General features: G+C 40.3%; 2 protein-coding genes, 1 long non-coding RNA gene and 1 pseudogene across 5 annotated transcripts in view; 2 read left to right on the top strand and 2 right to left on the bottom strand.

The window, feature by feature from the left end:
- Positions 1 to 96: 96 nt before the first annotated feature.
- LOC102892216 lies at positions 97 to 2,391 on the bottom strand (annotated as a pseudogene).
- Positions 2,392 to 15,476: 13,085 nt separating this feature from the next.
- Positions 15,477 to 16,825, bottom strand: LOC112471829. Its single transcript, XR_003043426.1, has 2 exons — positions 16,690 to 16,825; positions 15,477 to 15,978 (listed from the first exon to the last, which is right to left on the bottom strand). It is a non-coding gene; the product is annotated as an uncharacterized LOC112471829 (long non-coding RNA).
- ZC3H11A (zinc finger CCCH-type containing 11A) overlaps positions 15,910 to 21,385 on the top strand; it is a 34,680-nt gene continuing 29,204 nt past the window's right edge. For 2 of the 3 annotated variants that reach the window (XM_006922876.3, XM_015597845.2), the window contains exon 1: positions 15,910 to 16,036. The gene's annotated coding sequence lies outside the window, so the exon portion shown is untranslated. The remainder of the gene's footprint in view (positions 16,037 to 21,385) is intronic. The other variant, XM_015597847.2, reaches the window with a different exon arrangement.
- On the top strand, positions 16,851 to 21,242 carry ZBED6 (zinc finger BED-type containing 6). The gene has a single exon (XM_025040472.1). It carries the CDS (start codon positions 17,766 to 17,768, stop codon positions 20,706 to 20,708), a length of 2,943 nt encoding a protein of 980 aa, XP_024896240.1. The 5' UTR covers positions 16,851 to 17,765; the 3' UTR covers positions 20,709 to 21,242.

The following is a 21,385-nucleotide window of genomic DNA, read 5'->3' as shown; positions in this document are numbered from 1 at the left end:
CATTGGTCTGTGATCTATATATCTATCATCTTCTAAACATGACTACTTTATACATATTAATGGGACCTATCTTCAGTTTCTTCTCTCCCTTTTTATTTTTCCCTTTTGGTTTTCCTTTTTGTGGCTTAAGGTCACCAGTTCCTTGGGTACAATCAAAACACTTTCATCATGACTGCACTGAAGAGCATATTGGTTTGGAGTGACGGGGCTACCTTCCTCATCTCTTAACCCACTAAAAGTATCATGATAGTCTACGGCCATGCTACCCTGAAGAAGCCCAATCCTGTCTGATCTTGGAAGCTAAGCAGGATCAGGCCTGGTTGGGAGACTATCTAGGAAGACCAGGTGCTGTAGGTGTAAAAAATTTTTTAAAAAAATGTAAGCTGACAAGGTCCTTGCAATCTGTGAAGTCAAACAAGGGTTGCTTGCCTAAAAATAAATAAATAAATAAAATTTAAAAATAAAAAATTAATAAAAGTATCATGATAAACGTCATGCAGTTTCTGTTTCCTTATGTTCACTGGGCTCACCCTCCCTTGAGGGTTTCCTTCTTTGCTTGTAAGTTACATACATCATCTTCTAAGTTTAAAATTATGTTCAGTTTATGCTTACGACAGTTCTGAGCAGCAACTTTATATTTCCCTCTCATCTAATATCACTGACTAGTGACACTTGGAAGTCTGTCAGGTAGTACTTGTTTAGCATACTGTTAAAAGAAGCAACAGGCATGAGGACAATTTCACCTACAGAAATAGGGATGTGCAGAGCTTTAGCACAACGTTTGTCCCACCTTAAGTTTTTGTCTGTGTCATTGAGGTACCTATTCTTTATTTTCTGTGACTTCCCAGGCCATGAAAAAGATTCAGAAATGGATTTTAGTGTACTCGGCTGTAAGGGTAAGTGTCGTTATGGAATATGTGTTGAAATGCAAGATTCCCATGAAAACCAGAGTCACTCCTGTGATCCACATGACAAAGCTTACTGGGCTCTGGGTAGTAGCCTCCTATAGTCCCTTCTCAGGCATGGTGGGAAAGAGATTCAAGGTCAGTACCAGAACCCATAGCACCTTCTTCGCACACAAGGGAATTAGACTTGGTGACAAAGGTGCTATTCTGGCTTGAATTTAAGGAAAGCCCAGAATCTGGTTCTTCAAAAAAGGTGAGAAAGTTCCATTGGATCAAAACCTTCTTCAGTAGCCAAAGGCATTAAATTTATCTCATCAAATATGTGTATATGAAGGCCATACAGAAGGTTTTGGCTTGTTAGAGTCCTCATCTGATGGTCAAAAACTGGAAGAAAGCCTGTCAGATTAGTTCCAGAAAGGATCCATTCAGGATTGGTGGTACCAGAATTAAACTGCAGAAATGGTTCCTGTGGCTGTGAAGTCCTTGCTACTGATCTCTTCTAAGTGTATTGTCAGGACACAACAATATGGCTCATGGAGATTCACATCATGACTTATAGCCTGGCTAAAATTTACGTTATCATGTGCTGAAGAATTCATGCCATCGTTGATACTTCCTGGAAGAGGAGGAATATCTCCCAGTGATGTTCCCTCTAGTGAATTTTCAGGCTGTGATGAAAGCAACTTAAATAAGTCTTCCAGAAAGATGTGTCGATCCATTTAAATGTCTCTCATTTCTAGATTCAATGGTCCTTTCTGTCACCCACTCAGGTTTATCTGCTATTTTATTTTCTTCTTCATTCTTCCGCTGTAGTGGTTTTTTCTTCTGAGCTGACAAACACTCTTTGCTCATTTTCCCCATGCTGGGAACTGTGACCCATAGATCTTAGTATTTGATCCGCCTCGCTTGAGCGTCCACTGGCGTCCAGCACTTGAGCCATGGGTTCCGCGGGTGCCTTCTCCTCTTCTCCAGCGGCCAAGGGCTACTTGGAGCCGCTCGGGGATCCCCGCGAACTCTCCTCCCCCCACCCTCCCCCCGCAACCCTGCACAGCCTGGCTGCAGCCATCCGCGCTGACGCCGGCTCCTCCCGCTAACGAGGCAGCGGAGGCGCCAAGCAACCCATGGGCCCCCGTCGGCGTCCCCAGGGTCCCCGGCCACCACACTGAGCACCGACCATGCCCCTTCGCGGGTGCGCGGGATGAATGGGACCCCTAGAGCACGCACCTCCGGGCCCCTGGACCTCTGGCTCCACTGCGGGATACCGCTCCCGGCGGTCCGCGCATCTCCACCTTCCCGAGGCCCAGAAGGGGCAGAGCGCGTCTAATTTTTAATTTCATTTATTTTATTTTTTGGTTCTTTTTATAATTTCTATTTCTCTGCCAAGAATTTCTATCTTTTCATTCATTTCAAGTATGTTTACCATTAGCCCATGAAGCATAGTTACCATAGCTGCTTTCAAGTCTGATAATTCCAAAATTAGGGTCATCTTGAGGTCGGCATTGTTAATTGTCCCTCAAGAACTGGTTACGCTTTCTTGTTCGTGTGTGCTGTTAATTTTCCTTTTATTTAGATATAATTGCCATACATATTATATTAGTTTCGGGTGTGTACAACAACGATTTGATATTTTTCCTTTTTTTTATGCCAAGTAATATTAGATTGCATCCTGGAAATTTTTAATATTATTTTGTATAAGCTCTGGGTCCAATTAAAGTTCTCTGAAAAATGTTGTGTTTTGTTGTGTTGTGTTGTGTTGTGTTGTATTGTGTTTTGTTTTGTTTTGTTACAGCAGGCAATAACCCCGGTAAGGTTCAGACTGCTAGTTCTTCTTCGCCTTCTGTGGGCAGGAGCTTCTCTTGCAGTTCTGTTCTTGAAGTCTTTTCTGTGCTGCATTTGGGCCTGTCCCATGCATTCACAGCTCAAGTGTGAGCCCGTGATGTGTATGGGCTCACACACAGAATTAGGTGATCTCCTTTAATTCTCTTCTCCTCCTGAGTCCTTCCACACTCTCAGGCTCCCATGAACACCTTTTTGGTTCCTCTGGCCAGAAAGATTGGATTTCAGTTGGAATTTTAGTTGCCTACATTGCCACTAATGTGCGACTCCGCAACTAGGGCTCACTTTCAGACCAAAGCTGAAAGAGGAAAAAAAATGAAGATTACACACACATACATTTCAGTCCTCTCTTCTTGCTTCTTCTTTCCAGAAAGACGGAGTCTCTATCATAAGTTTAGCCTCTGTTCCCCCACCATACAATTTTACAACTGATACACATGCTCAGGTCAAAACTATGAGAGAAAACAAGGGGAAAAACTCATCTCTACAATTGTAGATCTGCAATTGATCTTCATATGTTTACTTTCGGGATCTTCAGGTTATTGTTTTTTCTGTTGTGTCCAGAGTTTTTAGTTGTAATTCATAGGAGATAGAGGCTGTAGAGGATTTATTCCATTTTGGACAGAACCAGAAGCCTCACTTTGATTATTCTTTATGTTTAAATTATTTGATTAAAAAGAAGAATGTTTTAGTTTATTCAACCTGATGTAGAGCCCATTTTGGAATCTCTTTTATCTTCTGTCAGATATAATTTTTCCTAGGATTAAAGCAAGTTAGATAAGATTATTTGAAATGTGATGGTTGGGATGTCACATAGAAAGACTGAGCTCTACTAGTCTGCCAAACTGTAGTTCATCTTCAGTTAGTTCTGGCCACTCTGTTAGGCAAAGGTCACCAGAAATACATTCAGCTGGTTATGTCACTGGGATTTGGCCCAGTGTTGATTTTTTTTAATGCTATTATTAGTGGGATTAGCCTCTTAATTAATTAGAGAATTTAAAAATTCTGTTTCCCCTGTTTTTTTGTATCTTAAGACCCATTAGGTTACATTGTTTTTGTGCCTGGGAATATCAAGCAGTTCTTAAAACAAACAAATAATTAATTAATTAATCTTTAATTGACTCCCAGAAGCCTGTGTAAGGGAGAGAGCCTGTTTTATGCCTTTTCACAGTTTCTCTTAGCCTATGTTCAGGTCTGGATTCTCTAACTGCTCAGATGCAAGAAAGAAAGGCAGATGATGAGGGAAGAGACGACTCTCCATGTATCAGTCAGTCAATCAAATTCAATCAGCAGACCCTACCAACACTGGATAAGTCATCTAATGCTCACTCTCCCATATGATACTTTGGCAATACATCAGTGAGTCTGAGTGTTTAGATAGACAGCTCCTGATGGATCCCTCCTGCAGCCTTGGTGTGTGGCTGAGCAGTCTGAAGCCCCCTAACACGCTCTTTATATCACACTTCTCCAAGCACTGAGGCAGGCATTTTCATAAATGTTATCTCAATTCATGGACAAAGACTTGTCTGGGTGCCAATTTGGGGCCCTAGAGGACCCTGGGCTACTTCATAATTGAAAAATCTGCTTGGTCTAAAATGAAAGTTGATAGTCAGCATGTATAGTGGTCTGGGATTTACTTTATTTTATTTTACCATTCTTATCATTTCAAATGCTTGAATCTCTTAATTTTGGAAAAAGGCTCTACTTTCAGCTCACGGTTCTCCAGCAAACCTCTGCCTTGGGCAGAGTCCGTATTCTCAACAGCCTTCCTAACATCCTTATATGCCTGCTATCTAAGGGAAAACCAAAAATGCAAAATCCGATAAAGAGGATTTCTATATCTGTGCCATATTGTCATCATGTCCTGCTGTGGACTGAATGTCTCTGTTTCCTTAAAACTCGTGTGGTAAAACCTAAACCTCATTTTGATGATATTTGGCCTTTGGGAAGTGATTGGGCTGTGAGGGTGATGTCCTCATGATGGGATTAGTGCCCTTCAGAAACAACTCCCTCACCCCTTCTACCACCTGAGGACAGACCAAGAAGGCCCTTACCAGACACTGAATCTTCCAGTGCCTTGATTTTGGACTTCCCAGCCTCCAGAACTGTGAGGAACAAATGTTTATTGTTTATAAGTCAGCCAGCCAGTCTATTGGTATTCTGTTAAAGCAACCCAAACTGACTAAAGTCCCATCTTAATACTCAAAATAAAACCCTCAGTCACAAATGCCCAGGACTTCCTTCTTTCTCCCACATGGCTGAAGTCTTCACAACAACTGTGATATAGAACAGCGGTATGAAAGTTATTTAAACTTTCATTCATTCAGCAAATACATAGTGCGTACTCTGTACTAGATACTTTCCTAGGCTCTGGGGACAAAACTGTGAATAAGACAGATAATCACTGTGCCCTTAATGAGCATACAATCTAGTTGGGAGACAGATAACTAACAAACAAAGTAATTACAAGTTGCGACAAGTACTACAGTGCCGTGAAGGAAATGAGAGATCGTGAGATGGGGTAACTAGGGAAGCCACTTTAGATAGAGTAGTGAGAGAAGGCCTCTCTGCGTGGGGGAACTGTGAGCTAAGGCCTGAAGGATGAAAAGGAGCTGTCCAGGAAGAGCATTCCAGAAGGACTCATGAAAGCCCAAAGCAGAAAGGGTCTCAGTGTGCTTGAGGAATAGAATGGAGGCCAGTGTGGCTGGAGTGTAGTATGAAGGAGAATGACGAAAAAGGAGGATGGAGACGGGGCCCTGTCAGGCAGCACCTTTAGGCCACAAAAAGATCTCTGGATCTGGGTTTTATTATAATTGTCACAAGAAGCCATTTAAGGGTTTTGAGCAGGAGATGATCTGATTTCTGTTTTTAAAACTGCTGTACAGAGAATGTACTAAAAGGGGATAAGAGTATAAGGAAGCAGGAGAACTGGTCAGGGGGCTTAAGCAGCCATCTGGGAGAGACATAATGGTGGCTCAGACTGGGGTTAAGGCTGTGGATGTGGAGAGAAGTAAATAGGTTTGAGATGTATGTTGGAGGTAGAACTGATAAACTTTAGAACACATTGAGAATTGCTTCTGGATTTGGGACCTAAGCAATTAGATAATGAGCAGATGGTGTGTCATTTACTGAGATGAGGAAGACTGAAGAGAAACAGGTTTGGAAGTGGGGACTTAAAAGCTCTGCTTTGGGTATGTTATGTTTGAGATACTATAAGACAGCCAAGTAGAGTTGTCGAGTAGATAATTAGATGAAAAGTTTGGAGTCGTGAACCCATAGACAGTATTTAAAGCCATGGAAGGAGAAGTAGTCTCCTAGGGAGAGAACCAGTATAGAGGAAAGGGGATGCAGTTTCCAGACCTGAGGTGCTAACATTTAAAAGATGAAGGAAGAGCCGGGAAAAAAAAAGACTGAGAGCCTGATACTATAGTGGGGAGACCAGGACAGTATGTTGTCACAGAAGCCATGTGAAAAGAGTATTTCCAAGATGGAGTGGTCATCCATGGCCAATGATGCTGAGAGGTTGAGTGAGAAGGGCCATGGACACATTCTTGGATTTGCCAACATGGAGGACAGAGTGACTTCAGTTTCTCCACCAGCAAAATGTATTGTTCTGAGAATTATAGATCATAGAGAATTTATATCCAAGACCTCATCAGCCTGAGTTTAAATGATTTTACTTTTGCAGTAATACTCTAAAAGTGAGTCTAGTAAACTTTAATGTTTACTAGAATCACCTAGAGGTGGGCTTTTTAAAATACTGTTTTTCTGACTCAGTATGCCTGAGAATTTGTGTTCCTAACAACGTTCCAGGTGTTGCTAAGCCTATACCTCTTTGACAAATAGGTTACCTTCTGCTCTTATTTTTGAGACTCCCCATGGCCTATATGTCCATGAATAGCCCTGGTTACTGCTTGCTGCTTTAGCCCAATGATGTAAAAGAAGCTAAAGTACCATTTGAGCTAAGCCCTGCAATACTTAGTCCCAAAAAGCCCCTCAGAGATGCCTCTCTGACTGAGTCACCCATGCCTGCTAGCCTCTATACCAGTCATGGGCAGCCAGGCACTTGCTGCCACTGCTAATAATGAAACCACAGATCCACCACTCAGTAGAGTTTGAAATCTTGCTAACAGCACTGTTTCTATTTCTTGGCTTAAATCCCAGAAGTCCTGAAGAAATAAAACTCTAGTCTATTGACTCCTAAAGGCCTGAATTATGCCTCTATGTTTCCCAAGATAGTAAAATTTGAGTGAAATGAAAGAGAATATATCCATCTTCATTAAACTCAGTTAGAGCTGTCCCACAGCAAAGGTGCCTGGCTCTCCAAGTGGGTCAGCTCACTCACCTCACACACGTACATTCCTCCAGAGTCACTTCCTTCTACCCCTACCTCAACTCACATGCAAGGGAACATACACTGTTACAGGGGCTCCCCCACAGGTCCTTTAGTTGAGTCTATGTCACTGGCCCCCCAATCCATTTTCACTTATAGAGATTTTCCTCTTGGGAAACTGATTGTCCTTTCCTGAAATCTAACTTTTGCTGGATATTCCTAACCTATCAGTCATGTTTTTATAGCCTTAAATCTCAGTGGGGTCAGGATTCTCATTCCCTCTGTTTTGTGCAATGGTAAGCTTATGAATAAATTTGTGGCTGCAAAAAGATACAAGGGATTCTACCAGAATACACCAAACTATAGCAACCAAGTCCCAAAAGCAAAAAGATGCATTGAGGAAGGGGCATTGTTAAACATCTTTCAGCAAGAGCTCAAGGCCTTGCACAGGCCTGTAAAACATAGCACATACATGGAACGGATGTTCAACAGATGATAGCTGTTACTATTATTGCCTGTTTCTGCCCTATAAACTCATCCTTCTCCTCAAACTAGTTTCTCCTCAGGCTTTTTCTACTCATCCCAGGGCCTCAGACCTAATCTTAGCCATCATTTCTTCACACCCAGATGACTCCCAACTTCTGACTATTTAATCTCTCTTCCTCAGCATCTCTGTCCCTCCCACCCCACCCCATCCCTTGTCCATTTTGTCATGTCATTCCTTTGCACAAGAAACAATGGTTCCCTACTTGTAGTCATCCAAACTCCTCTCCCTGGCCTTTAAACTCTGCTCCCTTATCTATCCAATCTCAGCATTTACTCCTCCAAATTCATACAAACACATATTGAATGCCTTCAGGCACTGGGCCTCTGAAGATGAGCAAGACATCGCTGTTCTCAATGAGGGACATATAGAAAGAAGCAAATGAGCCACAAGCTAATCCCTTAACCATGTGACAAGGCACAGGCTGCTGGAATCCAGAAGTAACCAGTCAGTAGAATGTTTGAAGGTGGAGAAGAGGCGTGTTAAGCAGAAGAAACTACATGAGCAAAAAGCACAGGGGCTTGAGAAGTAAGACATGTTCAGGTTACTGAAGGTCATTCCACATTAAAGAGCAAAGAACTAAAGGGGACAGAGTGATAAATTTTCAGGACGAATAGGTAGGCAAGAGTAAGATTTGGAATATTAGTAGATATTAATAGAAACTTATAATTTATCCTAAAGGTGATGAACAATATCTAAAGGATTTTCAAAAAGGGAGTAAATTTTAATTTTACTATATAGATTTGCAATTGTTCTGATTCATAAATAAGTCCAAGTCAAGGGATGTGTTTACAATGTGTTTTAAAGATCTTACAATACAGAGAGATCACGTGTTTGTGGACATGGATGAAAAGCTAAGAAGAATGACCAGTATAGTTTCGATTATACTGTATATATAGGGGTCCATCCTGTATAAAACAATATTTAGCCAGCCTATCAGGGAAAAACTAAAGCCATTACTCGTATAACCTCCCTTCATTTTGCATAATACTGTGTATCTGCAAAGAATCAATATTAATTCATACATCACTATGATGGACAACCTTGAAGAAGCAAGAAAGCTTCCAGTCAATATAGGATACTCCAAGTGAATTATGACTCTTCTCATAAGCTGGATCTAAATTATATGAATTGAAAATATTTTGAGTAGCTGTATACACAAACATGGTATAAAAGTCAAACACTATAAACCAGTGAAAAATGAGCTGCTTCCCATGCCACCTAGTAGTATCTCCTGCCCACCTTGTCCCTCCATAAAGCCAACTACTGTTCAGATCTCTTCTAAACTCTTCTAGAGATCTTCTGTCATATACAGATTGTCATGTCATGTCATTCCTTTGCACAAGAAAAAATTATTCCCTACTTGTAATCATCCAAACTCCTCTTCCTGGCCTTTAAACCCTGCTCTCTTATCTATCCAATCTCAACATTTACTCCCAGAATAGATATTCTATTATATGCAGGTAATATTTTCTAGTGCTTGCACATGTTAATACACAGAGGTATACAGTACAAAGCACATCATTCTTCTTCATGGTAGCATAGGACTTTATTGTATGGCTATACTCCTTTGTATTCAGCATTATAGTAGTGACAGGCATTTAGATTATATCATATCCACATACATATGTCATTTTCGCTCATGTGTGAACACAAGTACAGGATAAACTTCTAGATGTGGAATGCTGGATCAAAATGTAGAGGTTTTTTTAAAACTTATTTTTATATAATAAAAGTAATACATAAATACAACAGAATTTGAATTAGTACAAAAAAAATACAATAAAAGGTCTCCTTTCCACTTCAGACTTCTATCTCCACTATGCTTAGTTAACCACTGTTAATAGATTCTCTAGAAAATGTTTTATGCAAAAGCAAGTGTGAGTGTGCGTGTGTGTGTTGTTTAGATTTTACTTGCATTTTAGAAAGAGAAATTAGTTTGGAAAGTAGTCTAAAGAAAGGGTAAGACAGCAAACTGAAGAAGAGGCTGTGGCAGCAATCTAGAAAATAAGCAACAAGTGATAAAGGCCTCAACTAAGCAGGAGCAGTGGGAATGAAAAAGAAAAATGTAGATTCAAGGGATATTTAGAAGGTAAAGTCAATAGGATTTCATAAGTATTTGATGGTGGAAGATGAGGAAAAGAAAGGAGTCCTCATTAACTCTCCGACTTCTGACCCCAGTAACTGGATGAAAGGTGGGTGGTGCCATCCACTGAGACGAAAACTTCAGGAGAAGAAAGAAGTGTTGGAGACAAGTGATAATTTTAGTTTTGGGTATGCTGAATTTAAAGTGCCTCTGAAACATTCAACTGAAGATCCTATAGGCAATTAGACAGAGATCTGAGTCAGAGATACAGATCTGAGAGTCACCACATGGAATTAATTCATAGTCAAAACCAAGGAAATGGAGGAAATAACCCAGAAAGGGAAAATAGAGTGAGAAACAATGAGGGCTGAGAAGTGAATCCTGGGGAACATCAACAGTTAAGTGAGGGATAGAGAAAGAACCTGCAAAGGAACTAGAGAACTGGCAGTCAGAGAATTTGAAAGGGCACCAAGATAGAATTTTGTTTGTTGAACCATGGGAGGGGGAGTTTTAAAAAAAAGAGAGAAAATGGCGAATGAAGGCCAATGTTTGCATAATGATTTGGAGTTGGACAGATCTTGATGTGACTCTTGACTTCGCCACTTACCTGCAATGACACTTTGGACACATCGTTAGAACATTACAAGCATTTGCAAAAAGAAGTTAATAATATTACTTATCTAATAGAGTTACCATGAAGATTCATTTGTATGTAAAGCTGTTAGCACAGTGCCTGGCATATAAAAAACTATCAATAAATGCTGGTTAATAATAAGAGAAAAAATAAGCACTGAAAAGGATCCATCTAATTTAAAACTAACACTCCTACCACAGTAATTTCAGAGAAGCCGTGAGGATATAAATCCAAATGAAATATATTGAAGAGTATATGAGAGGTGAAAAAGTCGCCAACAAACTTGGCAATAATGATAAGTTGGGAAATTAGGTGTGCCAGAGGACAACAAAGAATTGAGCATAATGCCCCACGCCACTTTTTTTTTTTTTTAATCAATGAAGGAATCATATATGTTACTAGGCTTTGGGAAACAACCAGAGAGAGAGACAAGTTAAAAATACAGGAGACAGAGGGGATGATGGCTAGGATCAAGAAGGGACCACTCTTCAATGCTTCCATTGATTCTTCACTGTGGTTACTCCTGCCCAACATCACCTCCAATTCAACCTTTCTGAAATACAGCTTTGCAAATGTCACATCTTTTACCTCTTTGTCCCTGTTCCAAAGCCTTCAAGGAATATTTATTGTCCAAAAAATATTATTTGAATGCCTTCCCAACATTCAAGACCCTCCATAATCTTGCTCCAACCTAGTTTTATGATGTTTATTCTTTCTATAACCTATGGACTCTTCTCTAGTCAAATTTCCTTCCTCACCCCTTTAAATGTCTCCCTAATATAGCTTCTTTCCTTGTCTTCACTTAACTTCTTACCTCTGTCCTATTTGAGGTCAATTTAAGTCTCACTACCTTCAGAAAATATTTCCTGAAACTGCACAATTCACTGACTGCCTCTTCCTTTCTAACTCTCCTAGACCCAAGTGGAAGTTGCAACGCACCCCCCAAGTGATTTTTGTGTGTGTGTTTTGTTTTATTTGAGCTAGCTTCCAAATTTACAAATCAGAAATTTTCACATAAAAATTTCCAGCTTCTTTTGAAAAATTGAAAGATGTGGTGATACTGGGTCTATATTCCCTCCTGGCAAGAATGGGCTGGAGTTGAGTGGTCACAGCTGGCTCGTTAGCTAGGGCATGCACTCGAGTTTATGCCTGCCTCACAGTTCTCATATATACATGTGACTGGCTCATGTAAGCATTTGGGTTTGTAACCCCAAGTCTAAACTATGGCTGGACACATGGTATACACTACCTGGTAGTTATTGATCTTTATATTTATCATGTGTTCCAGAAAAAGTTCCACGTGGGCAGTTCCACATTTTATGCCTTTTGGGGATTTCTCACAATGCCTAGCACAAACACCTAAAAACATAGGAGAATACTTAGTGTAAGATAAAGGATGATGATGTCGATAATAAGAACCTAGTCTTTTTGTTAACTAACCACATCAGTCAAAAAAAAAACTACAGTTACCTTATTCCGAAATTAAATACCAAGAAAAAATATTCTATACAAGAAAATTAAACTGCATAAGAAAGCATTGGGAATGAAGATGGGAAGGTAGTACCAGGAAGGTTGACTTCAGTGACACGAGCCCAGGTCTTGCAGCTAGAGCAAGAAGTTTGTAATTTATCCATTGTAATTAGTGGGTATTTCTGATTTCTATCCAAAGCTTCTTGCTGGAAGACTCCATTAGTCCTTATTTCCTCACTCATGTCAGACAGCTGAGACCCAAAGGCTGAAAAAAAAAAGGATGATGGATAGTGGCGATGGACACTGGGTTGGAAAAGGAACTAGCTACTCATGTGGCGGTTACCTTTTCTCTAATGTAGGGAAGTACAAACAGGAACTACTCCCAACCTGTGGAGCCCACAGAGGTGGCTAGAGCTTCAGGGTGAAGGATAGGCCAGGATCTGAATCCAGATCATATTACTCCATAGTCAACACACCCTACCACTACACAAAGAGAGAAGGATTTACCATGAAGCTAATGAAGCTTAACCTTCGGGGCCCTTGCACAAGTCTTCTTCAAGGCTCTGAGCAGGACCTTAGTAGCATGTTCATGTGGTCATTATAAAATTTGTAAAAGTAAGATATTTTAATAGCAAATGCCTAAGAGCCATATTTTGGGTTTGGGGTTTTTTTGTTTGTTTGTTTTTTGACTCAGACTCTCTCTAATACCTTTCCCTTGTTGGGCATTTTTGGGATCTGGCTAAGAAGAAGTTGAGATGGGATACAATTATTTTGGGTTATATTTATGTGGTTTACAGTCACTTTCATTAGAGTTGAATTATTGCTAGATATGCGGAGTTAGAAATGGCTTTCAAGAATACGCCTATTACCTACTGGGTAGATTCCTCTGGCATTATGACCCAAAGTTGTAGGGCCAGAGGTCATATCTTGATATAAGTGGCATATCTTGATATATATGGAAGAGAAACAAGATTAGAAATGTTTGGAGCCAGAAGCTGGTCTGTGAAAAGTTCTTCCAATCATCACACATGTAAAATTTTAAGTGGAGGATTCGGTTATCATTAACAAGCATCCAAGACAGACCTCAATGATCTCTGCCTCCTGTTATTCATGCCCTTATTCAGTCCCCTCCCACATTATGTCAGGGGTGCTCTGTGTGATAGTAGAATTTGGAAGAAGTGATATTGTATGTCACTTCTAAGGCTAGATTATAAAAAAGCGTTGCATTTACAGCTTCTGGCCTGGTGTCTCTCTGTCTCTGTCTCTGTCTCTGTCTCTGTGTCTCTCTCTCTCTCTTGTGTGTGTGTGTCTCTCTCTTCCTCTCTCTCTCTCTCTCACACATACACACACACACACACACACACACACACAGCCAGCTACCCATATTATGAGCGGCCCCATGGGGAGGCCAACCTGGGGAGAAATTGAAGTCTCTTGTTAACGGCTATATGAATAAGCTTGGAAACTAATCCTCTAGCCCCAGTCAAGCCTTCAGATGACTTGTAAACCTGGCCAACAATTTGATTACAACCTCATAAGAGACCCTGAGCCAGAACCACCCAGCTACGCTGCTCTCAATTTCCTAACCCACAAAATCTGTGAGATAAAAAATGTTTATTGTTTAAAGCCACTAAATTTTAGGATAATTTATTGTGTAGCAATAGATAACTACACATCTAGTAAAAATGGCAATTCTTGCCTGGTCAGGAATATATTCAATAATCCAATAATAATTCAACAAAGTCCTAGTGCTTATACACATAAGAAATTTGATAGAATTTTCATAACATTATCAATAAGTTGTGGAGTTGAAAATTTCCTAAACTATCATTGATAAAATTATTTTTATTAAAGATATCAGAGGAGTGATTTATTTATTGTTTATAGAGAATTTTACAAAACTGTTGTCATATGAAGAGGCAAAAAGTATGCAGCTAAATATATAAAAATGTATTATGGAGGCTTATAGATTTATTAGTAAAAATGTGACTTTTTGAATTTATATGATACGAAGTTGGTTTTTAATATGTAATTTGTTGTCATCTCCTCTCTTATAAATGAATATTCATTTTTGAATTAATTTTGTCTCAATAATTTTGTATTCTTTTTCTAGTGGACTTATAAAACCTTTGCTCTCACATTAGCTATCATAAAATCTTGTCAAATTTTTACTGAAGAGGTCTAGAGCTTATTTGAAATTCATTTAGATTCAAGGTGGGGTTTGAGTAGGAGGAATCTGGCATTGTGCCCTTGCTCTAAATACTTTATGCCCTTATAACATGGAAGCCCACATCCACCCCTAAGAATTCTGTTTGTGTACATTGGGGGGATCCCCATGGGTACTCTTCCTTGGCCTTTGGAGGATATCCTGACTAGTTCTCCTTCCTTTTAATAGCCTCAGGCTTTTAACTTCTGCCCTCTTCAATGTCTGTATTACCCTATTAGTTTTATTTTTCCCCCTTAGGAGAGACTAATAAAAACTGAAACATGATTATTTCCATCAAAGAGGAACTGGTGAAACTTATTGTAAAACAGCTTTATTATGATATGGGTTAAAAATAATATGGTAAGTATCTAAGCACTGATGACCATTAAAAGATATTAGAAATAAATTGGAAAATTAAAAAAAGCAAATTACAAAAAAAATACTGTATTTCATTCATTTTAAGATGTGTATTCTTTCCAAATTTACCATCTCTGACCAATAGCCGCTATGAGTTTAATTGGCAGGGTTTTTTTTTCTTTCAGATGTCTGTGAAATAAGATGCATCTTACAATTATACCTTAGATTTGATGAACTCTAACTATACATAGCATACCAGTCAGACCAGGACTGCAGCTTGGAAAGCCCTAAACTGGAAAGCCTATCAGCTGTTTGGAAAGCCCTGTGTTAAACTGAAAAACTCAGGTATTGTAACAGACAGAAATTGGTTACCAGGAATCTGCTTGTTAGGTCTAGTTGATATGGCAATCACAGAGTTGTCATGTAAGACAGGGACTGGATCTAGTATTCTAATGTTGTGACTTCTCACTTTGAAAGAAGATAAAAGCCCAGGTGTAAGGAGACTCAGGACAGAGTCATGGGCTAGCTGGACTTCTTCACAAAGCCCAAGAGGAAATAAAAGGTGCCTGGAATCCCATCTGCTTTACCATCAAGAGTACCCTTTCTTAGTAACAGAACTGTATCCTTTAAAGCTCAGTAAAACGTTGCCACCTAAGCAGGTTCTGTTGACCCTCTAAGCCAGCGGGATTTTAGGCTCTTATTAATTTATCACCGTTTTATATTTAAGTATATTTGCACGCAAAAAAGTTAGAAAGAATATATGCTAAATTAATGAGAGTATTTCTCAGGAACGAGATTAATGAAGGCTTAAACTTTCTACTCTCTATATATCTGTATTATTTACATTTTTTGAAAACTATTCACATGTATTATTTTTATAAGTGGAGAAAAAAGGTAAAAACATTCAAATGGGAAAATACAGGTTAATGTTAATAATTAAGTCAGGAGGCCACACCTAACGTTCCTCCTTCTCATGCCGCAAACCTCATGAACTTTTTAGTGAGCTTGAATTTTATCCAATACAAAAATTTGTTTTAAGAAATTTAACTCCCTCGAAGCCAATTTCACTTCTTCAAATAAAAATAAATGCACAAATCCTTCAATATTGCATAGGAAAAGTAGTTTATTTCTAAATTGGATATCTACACGATTGGGATTATTTATTCACTAAGCAAACACTTCTGGTAAGAATAAACTGAGCGCCTATTGTCCGGTAGACACAGCTCTCGCGACTTTCTCGTTTATTACCTTATTTAATGAAAAAAAAAACTTTTAAAACATCCAAAATAATAAAAATTAAATAAAACTTTTAAAAAAATCAAAGATTCTTTCAAGAAACCCATAACTTTCTAAAACGCGTTCCGCGGAAAGAGCGGGCCCCAAAGGCTTAGCACCTCCCCTCTCACGTGACCCTGTGACCGAGGCCGCCATCTTACGCATCGCCTCATAGAGGAAACTACATCTCCCAGAATCCTTGCGCTTGCGTCGTGCTGGCACTTTTACCGCTCCGGTCTTAGAGCTGAGCCTGTAGCCGGGCGCCATCTTTGACGCTGGCAGTATTGGGTTTCTGCTGGTGGTGCTGCTGGGAGGACGGCGGACGGCAGCGACTAAGAAAGAAGAAAGACGTGGCAGCAAGCAGGAATCGGGGATAGTGTCGTCGTTTCGGTAAAGTTTCTGTTCTCTGGTAACTAGACCCGTTTTTTGATTCCCAGGTGGCTTGGGACCGGGGAGGTGGGGGAGAGGGCGAGGGGAGTGGCCGCGGCCTCCCCCCTCGCCCCTGGGTCGCGGCCTACCCCGGGAAGCCAGCGGGTCCTTCGGCCCCGCCGTAACAACACCCCTCCCCCCCTCACCGCTGCCCTCGCCGGGGCGGGCCGGGAGTCCCGGATTCCCGTTCACGATTCTCGTCCACCCCACCCCCCACCCCAGCCCACCTCACCCGCCCACGGCGCCTGCTCCCTTCCCAGCCAATCGTCCTCCCCGCCCCCACATCCGGTGTTGGCGAAACTAGGAGCCCTGGGCAGGCCCCGAAAGCCTACTTGCTCCTGGACTGCTGGAGTCAGAACTGACGCTAAATTGCTTTCTTCGGGGCCACGGTTTCCCTAGTTTAGCGGATCCCCCACGCCTAAATTAACCATAGTGCCAGGAGCTGAATTTACCTACTCTGATTCCTCTCCAGGGTCCCACTACTTTGGAGGTTTTCTCAAATCCACATACAGAAAGCCACCGACCTTATTCCGGTATCCTACACCCCTTTCCTCCCTTAATTACACTCCCACCCCCAGCCCTCAGCATCGGAGTCAAGAGCAACAGGGACTTACGTTCTCCTTGTAGGATTGATGAAACCGTAATGAAGAACACCCCCTAAACTCCCATAATCGGTGCGGATTCCGATGGGGAAGGCCCATATTGTTGACATCTTCCAGGCCTTGTTTCTGGACCTTGAGAAGGAGGCTGTGGAACTAGTGATAGCGATGCTTTTTAGGGTAAATGTATGTAGGTATTGACGGAAGGGGAGGGATCAACCGAGAAGGAATGGAAGCTCATATTTTGTTTTTGCTGCTCATATAGAGTGCAGCTAATGAGTTACTTATTTAAAGGCCTAAAAGCTTCTCCAGTCTAAAAATGTCAGAAAATAATTTGGAGTAGTTTTCAGTCCAAACTAAATTGAATATGCATCTTGTGACCTTTTTTTTAAATTTTACTCTCAAAGCATTTTTTTATTTTTTTAGCCACCCACATTTTTTAAAATTATATTACTTTTAGAGCTGAAAGGGGCCAGCTAGCATTTGTTAATGACCAGTATGTGGAGTCTAATTTACCTTTCCAGAATTTACTTTTGGGATCGTATTGGCAAATCACAGTCCTAAGTGATTAGTGTTGAATAATGCAGTATGTTTTTGTTTAAATGAAGTTTCTTGAAAATAATTAGTTTCAGAATTAAGGGAAATTGATGTGGCTATTATGAGGCATCATAAAAATACATATTTTAAAAGCTAAAGGCATTTTAAGTAGATATAGTTCTTCTGATGAAGCAGAAAGAACAAGGGCCTGGGATTTAAAAAACTTGGCTTCTAACTGCTTTGACCAGCTCTATGACTCTGGGAAAGTGGGCCTCAGTTCTTTTTTCTATAACATGAGATTGGACAATTTGAATTCAGAACTCAAAGTTGGAAGGGATCTTAAAGCCCTCTGAGAAAGAGTTTGGGAATGTTCTCCATTGCTGTCACTTTTCCTTCAAAAATAACCTGGCTTGGAAGTCATGGATCCAAAGGGAATTTGACACTCCATAGAAATTGGAGAAAAGGAAATGCAAGTAGAGAGGAACAACTGTATTTCTGCATGAGTAATAAACCCACTGTCAAATTCTGGTACAAATTTTGGAGACATAAAGAGAATGAGTGTATGTACCCTAAGTGTACCAGTTTCATCACTCTCTCCTGGCAAAAGATGCAGCACTTGTAATGGTGCTGGGATTCTGGGATGTGTTTCTATTAATTCTAATACAGATAAAGAAGATGTTGTAGAGAGGAGGATGGTGGCAGAAGGAATGGATAAAGAGGCAAAATTGCCTGCTAAAAAGAAAAGAAAGAAGGGTTTGCGACTTAAGGGGAAAAGGCGACGAAAGAAACTAATCCTTGTGAAAAAATTTAGTAAGGATTTGGGATCTGGGAGGCCTGTTGCAGATGCCCCTGCTTTGTTAGCCTCCAGTGCCCCTGAGCAGGATGAAGAACGTCTTTTTGAAAGCAATATAGAAAAACAGATTTATCTACCTAGTACGAGAGCCAAGACCTCCATTGTGTGGCACTTCTTTCATGTCGACCCCCAGTACACCTGGCGGGCTATTTGTAACCTCTGTGAAAAAAGTGTTAGCAGGGGTAAACCAGGCAGCCATCTCGGGACATCTACCCTTCAGCGACATCTGCAGGCAAGGCATTCACCTCACTGGACCAGGGCCAACAAATTTGGAGTCACTGGTGGGGAGGAGGATTTTACTTTGGATGTACCTTTATCTCCCTCTTCTGCCGGCAGCAATGGAAGCTTTGAATATATTTCTACTGATCCATTAGATGGTAATAGAATGGGTAAAAAACGTGATAAATCAGTATCTGATGCCCTGAGGGCGGAAAGGGGGAGATTTCTCATCAAAAGTAACATTGTCAAGCATGCCTTAATTCCTGGAACAAGAGCCAAGACGTCTGCAGTTTGGAATTTTTTTTATACTGATCCCCAGCACATCTCAAGAGCTGTGTGTAACATATGTAAAAGAAGTGTGAGCCGGGGTAGGCCAGGTTCTCACTTAGGAACTTCAACACTTCAACGACACCTGCAGGCCACGCATCCCATCCATTGGGCTGTCGCCAACAAAGACAGTGGTGCAGTTGGAAATGGATTAGATGAGGCTGAGACAGAGAGAGATGATCTCTTAAGTGATACTTTGCATGGAGAGAAGTCTACAGGGAGCCAAGATTTAACAACTGAAGACCTTAGTGACTCTGACTCAGAAGAACCTCCTGTGTTAGAGGTTGAAAATAGATCTGAGAGTCCTGTTCTTATTGCAGAGCAAGATACCCTGATGTGTGCCCAGGAGAGAGAAACAACATACTGTGAAAATTCAGTCTCAAGTCGAATAAGTCAGGCAATTATTCAGATGATTGTGGAGGATATGCATCCTTACAACTACTTCTCAACCCCAGCTTTTAAGAGGTTCATGCAGATTGTAGCCCCGGACTATAGGTTACCATCTGAAACGTACTTCTTCACTAAAGCTGTACCTCAATTATATGATTGGGTCAGAGAAAAAATTTTCTTAACTTTGGAGAATGTTCAAAGCCAAAAGATCCACTTGACTGTAGACATATGGACCCATGATCCATCCACTGACTATTTTATTGTGACTGTGCACTGGGTCTCCTTGGAAACTGCACTTTCTTCCAATAATGGCAGGATCCCCAACTTTAGAAAATGGGCAGTGCTTTGTGTAACAGGTTTTGCCAAAGACTGTTTGGTAACCAACATTTTACAAGAATTAAATGACCAGATTGGTCTGTGGCTTTCTCCTAATTTCCTCATTCCTAGCTTCATTGTTTCTGATAATTCCTCTAATGTGGTACATGCAATCAAAGATGGCGGTTTTACCCATGTGCCGTGCTTCCTACATTGTTTAAATGTAGTCATTCAGGATTTTTTCTGTGAGCACAAAAGCATTGAGAATATGCTAGTGGCTGCTAGGAAAACGTGTCATCATTTCAGCCATTCAGTCAAGGCCCGTCAGATACTGCAAGAGTTCCAAAATGATCGCCAACTTCCATGGAAGAATTTGAAGCAAGATGAAACTGGCCATTGGATTTCTACTTTTTATATGTTAAAATGGCTCTTGGAGCATTGCTACTCAGTTCACCATAGTCTTGGTAGAGCCAGTGGAGTTGTACTCACCTCCCTTCAGTGGACTCTAATGACTTATGTTTGTGATATTCTTAAACCATTTGAGGAGGCCACCCAAAAAGTGAGTGTGAAGACCACAGGATTGAATCAGGTGCTACCCCTAAACCATCATCTTCTACTTTCCCTGCAGAAACTCAGAGAAGAATTTCAAGTTAGAGGTATTACACAGGCCCTCAATCTGGTGGATAGTTTATCTCTAAAACTTGAAACTGACACCCTACTAAGTGCCATGCTCAAATCCAAGCCCTGTATCTTGGCTGCTTTGTTAGATCCTTGCTTCAAAAACAGTTTGGAAGACTTTTTCCCTAAAGGTGCTGATTTAGAAACTTATAAGCAGATCTTGGCAGAAGAAGTTTGTAGTTACATGGAATCTTCACCAGAGGTTTACCATGTTGCAACTTCAGAAGCTTCTGGTCCTTCAGCTATAGTAGAAGCCGATTCATTTACCTCATCTATAAGAGAAGGCACCTCCAGTTCAGGGTCTGTTGATAGCTCAGCTGCAGATAATGTTGCCATTGGAGGCAAAAGCTTCATGTTTCCTTCTGCTGTAGCAGCAGTAGATGAGTACTTCAAAGAGAAGTATTCAGAGATCTCAGGAGGTGATGACCCTTTGATTTACTGGCAGAGAAAGGTGAGCATATGGCCAGCTTTGACCCAAGTTGCCATTCAGTATCTAAGCTGCCCCATGTGTAGTTGGCAATCAGAATGCATCTTTACTGCAAATAGCCACTTTCATCCAAAGCAGATCATGAGTCTGGACTTTGACAATATAGAACAGCTGATGTTTCTGAAAATGAACTTGAAAAATGTTAACTATGATTATTCTACATTGGTTCTGAGCTGGGATCCTGAGAATGAGGTTGTTCAAAGCAATGAAAAGGAAATATTATCTTAATTTTTTTTCTTTTTTCATTTAAAATGGGCAACATTGCTGTATCTTAGTTGCTGTAGTTGTTAAATATAGTTAAACTAATTCTTTATACACAAATCTGGGGAAACCTGAAAACACAAAAAAAGCCGAAAATTCCTCAGAGGTAATACAGTGTTGACAAAGTAAAGATTAATGATTTCACAGTAACTCAATATAGCTGTCACTCAAAATTTTATTTTTACCAGTTAAAAGATGTTTTTCATAAAATATAGTGTAGCATTGAAAGGCCTTAAGCAATTTCTGACTGATAGACTGAACTAGTAATTGGTTTTAAGTAAAAATTTTTCCCACCATGGAAAGTTTGATTACTCTGAAAGCAATGACAGAAAAAGATGTACTAAGCTGGTATTCCTCTCCCTCTTCCCCCTCATTTTTCTATTTCTTTAAATAGAAAATAGGAGATCTGAGAGTCCTGTTCCTGTTGCAGAGCAAGATACAGCTTGGCAAAAAAAAAAAAAAAACCTCATGAAATTGTTTTATATTTGGAAATTTCTAATTGCCTCCTCATACTGGTCAGCTTTATAATTTCAACTTAGTGTGATAGTTACCCTTTATATTTAGAATTGGATCTAAAGAAAAGGGAAACAAAACAATTAGGAAAGATTACTTTTAATCTTTGAATTGCCTTTTCTTAACCCTTA

This window comes from Pteropus alecto, unplaced genomic scaffold, assembly GCF_000325575.1.
Source record: "Pteropus alecto unplaced genomic scaffold, ASM32557v1 scaffold359, whole genome shotgun sequence".
NCBI lineage: Eukaryota > Metazoa > Chordata > Mammalia > Chiroptera > Pteropodidae > Pteropus > Pteropus alecto.
The sequence above is the reverse complement of the archived record's forward strand: the minus strand, read 5'-3'. Positions and strand labels throughout refer to the sequence as shown.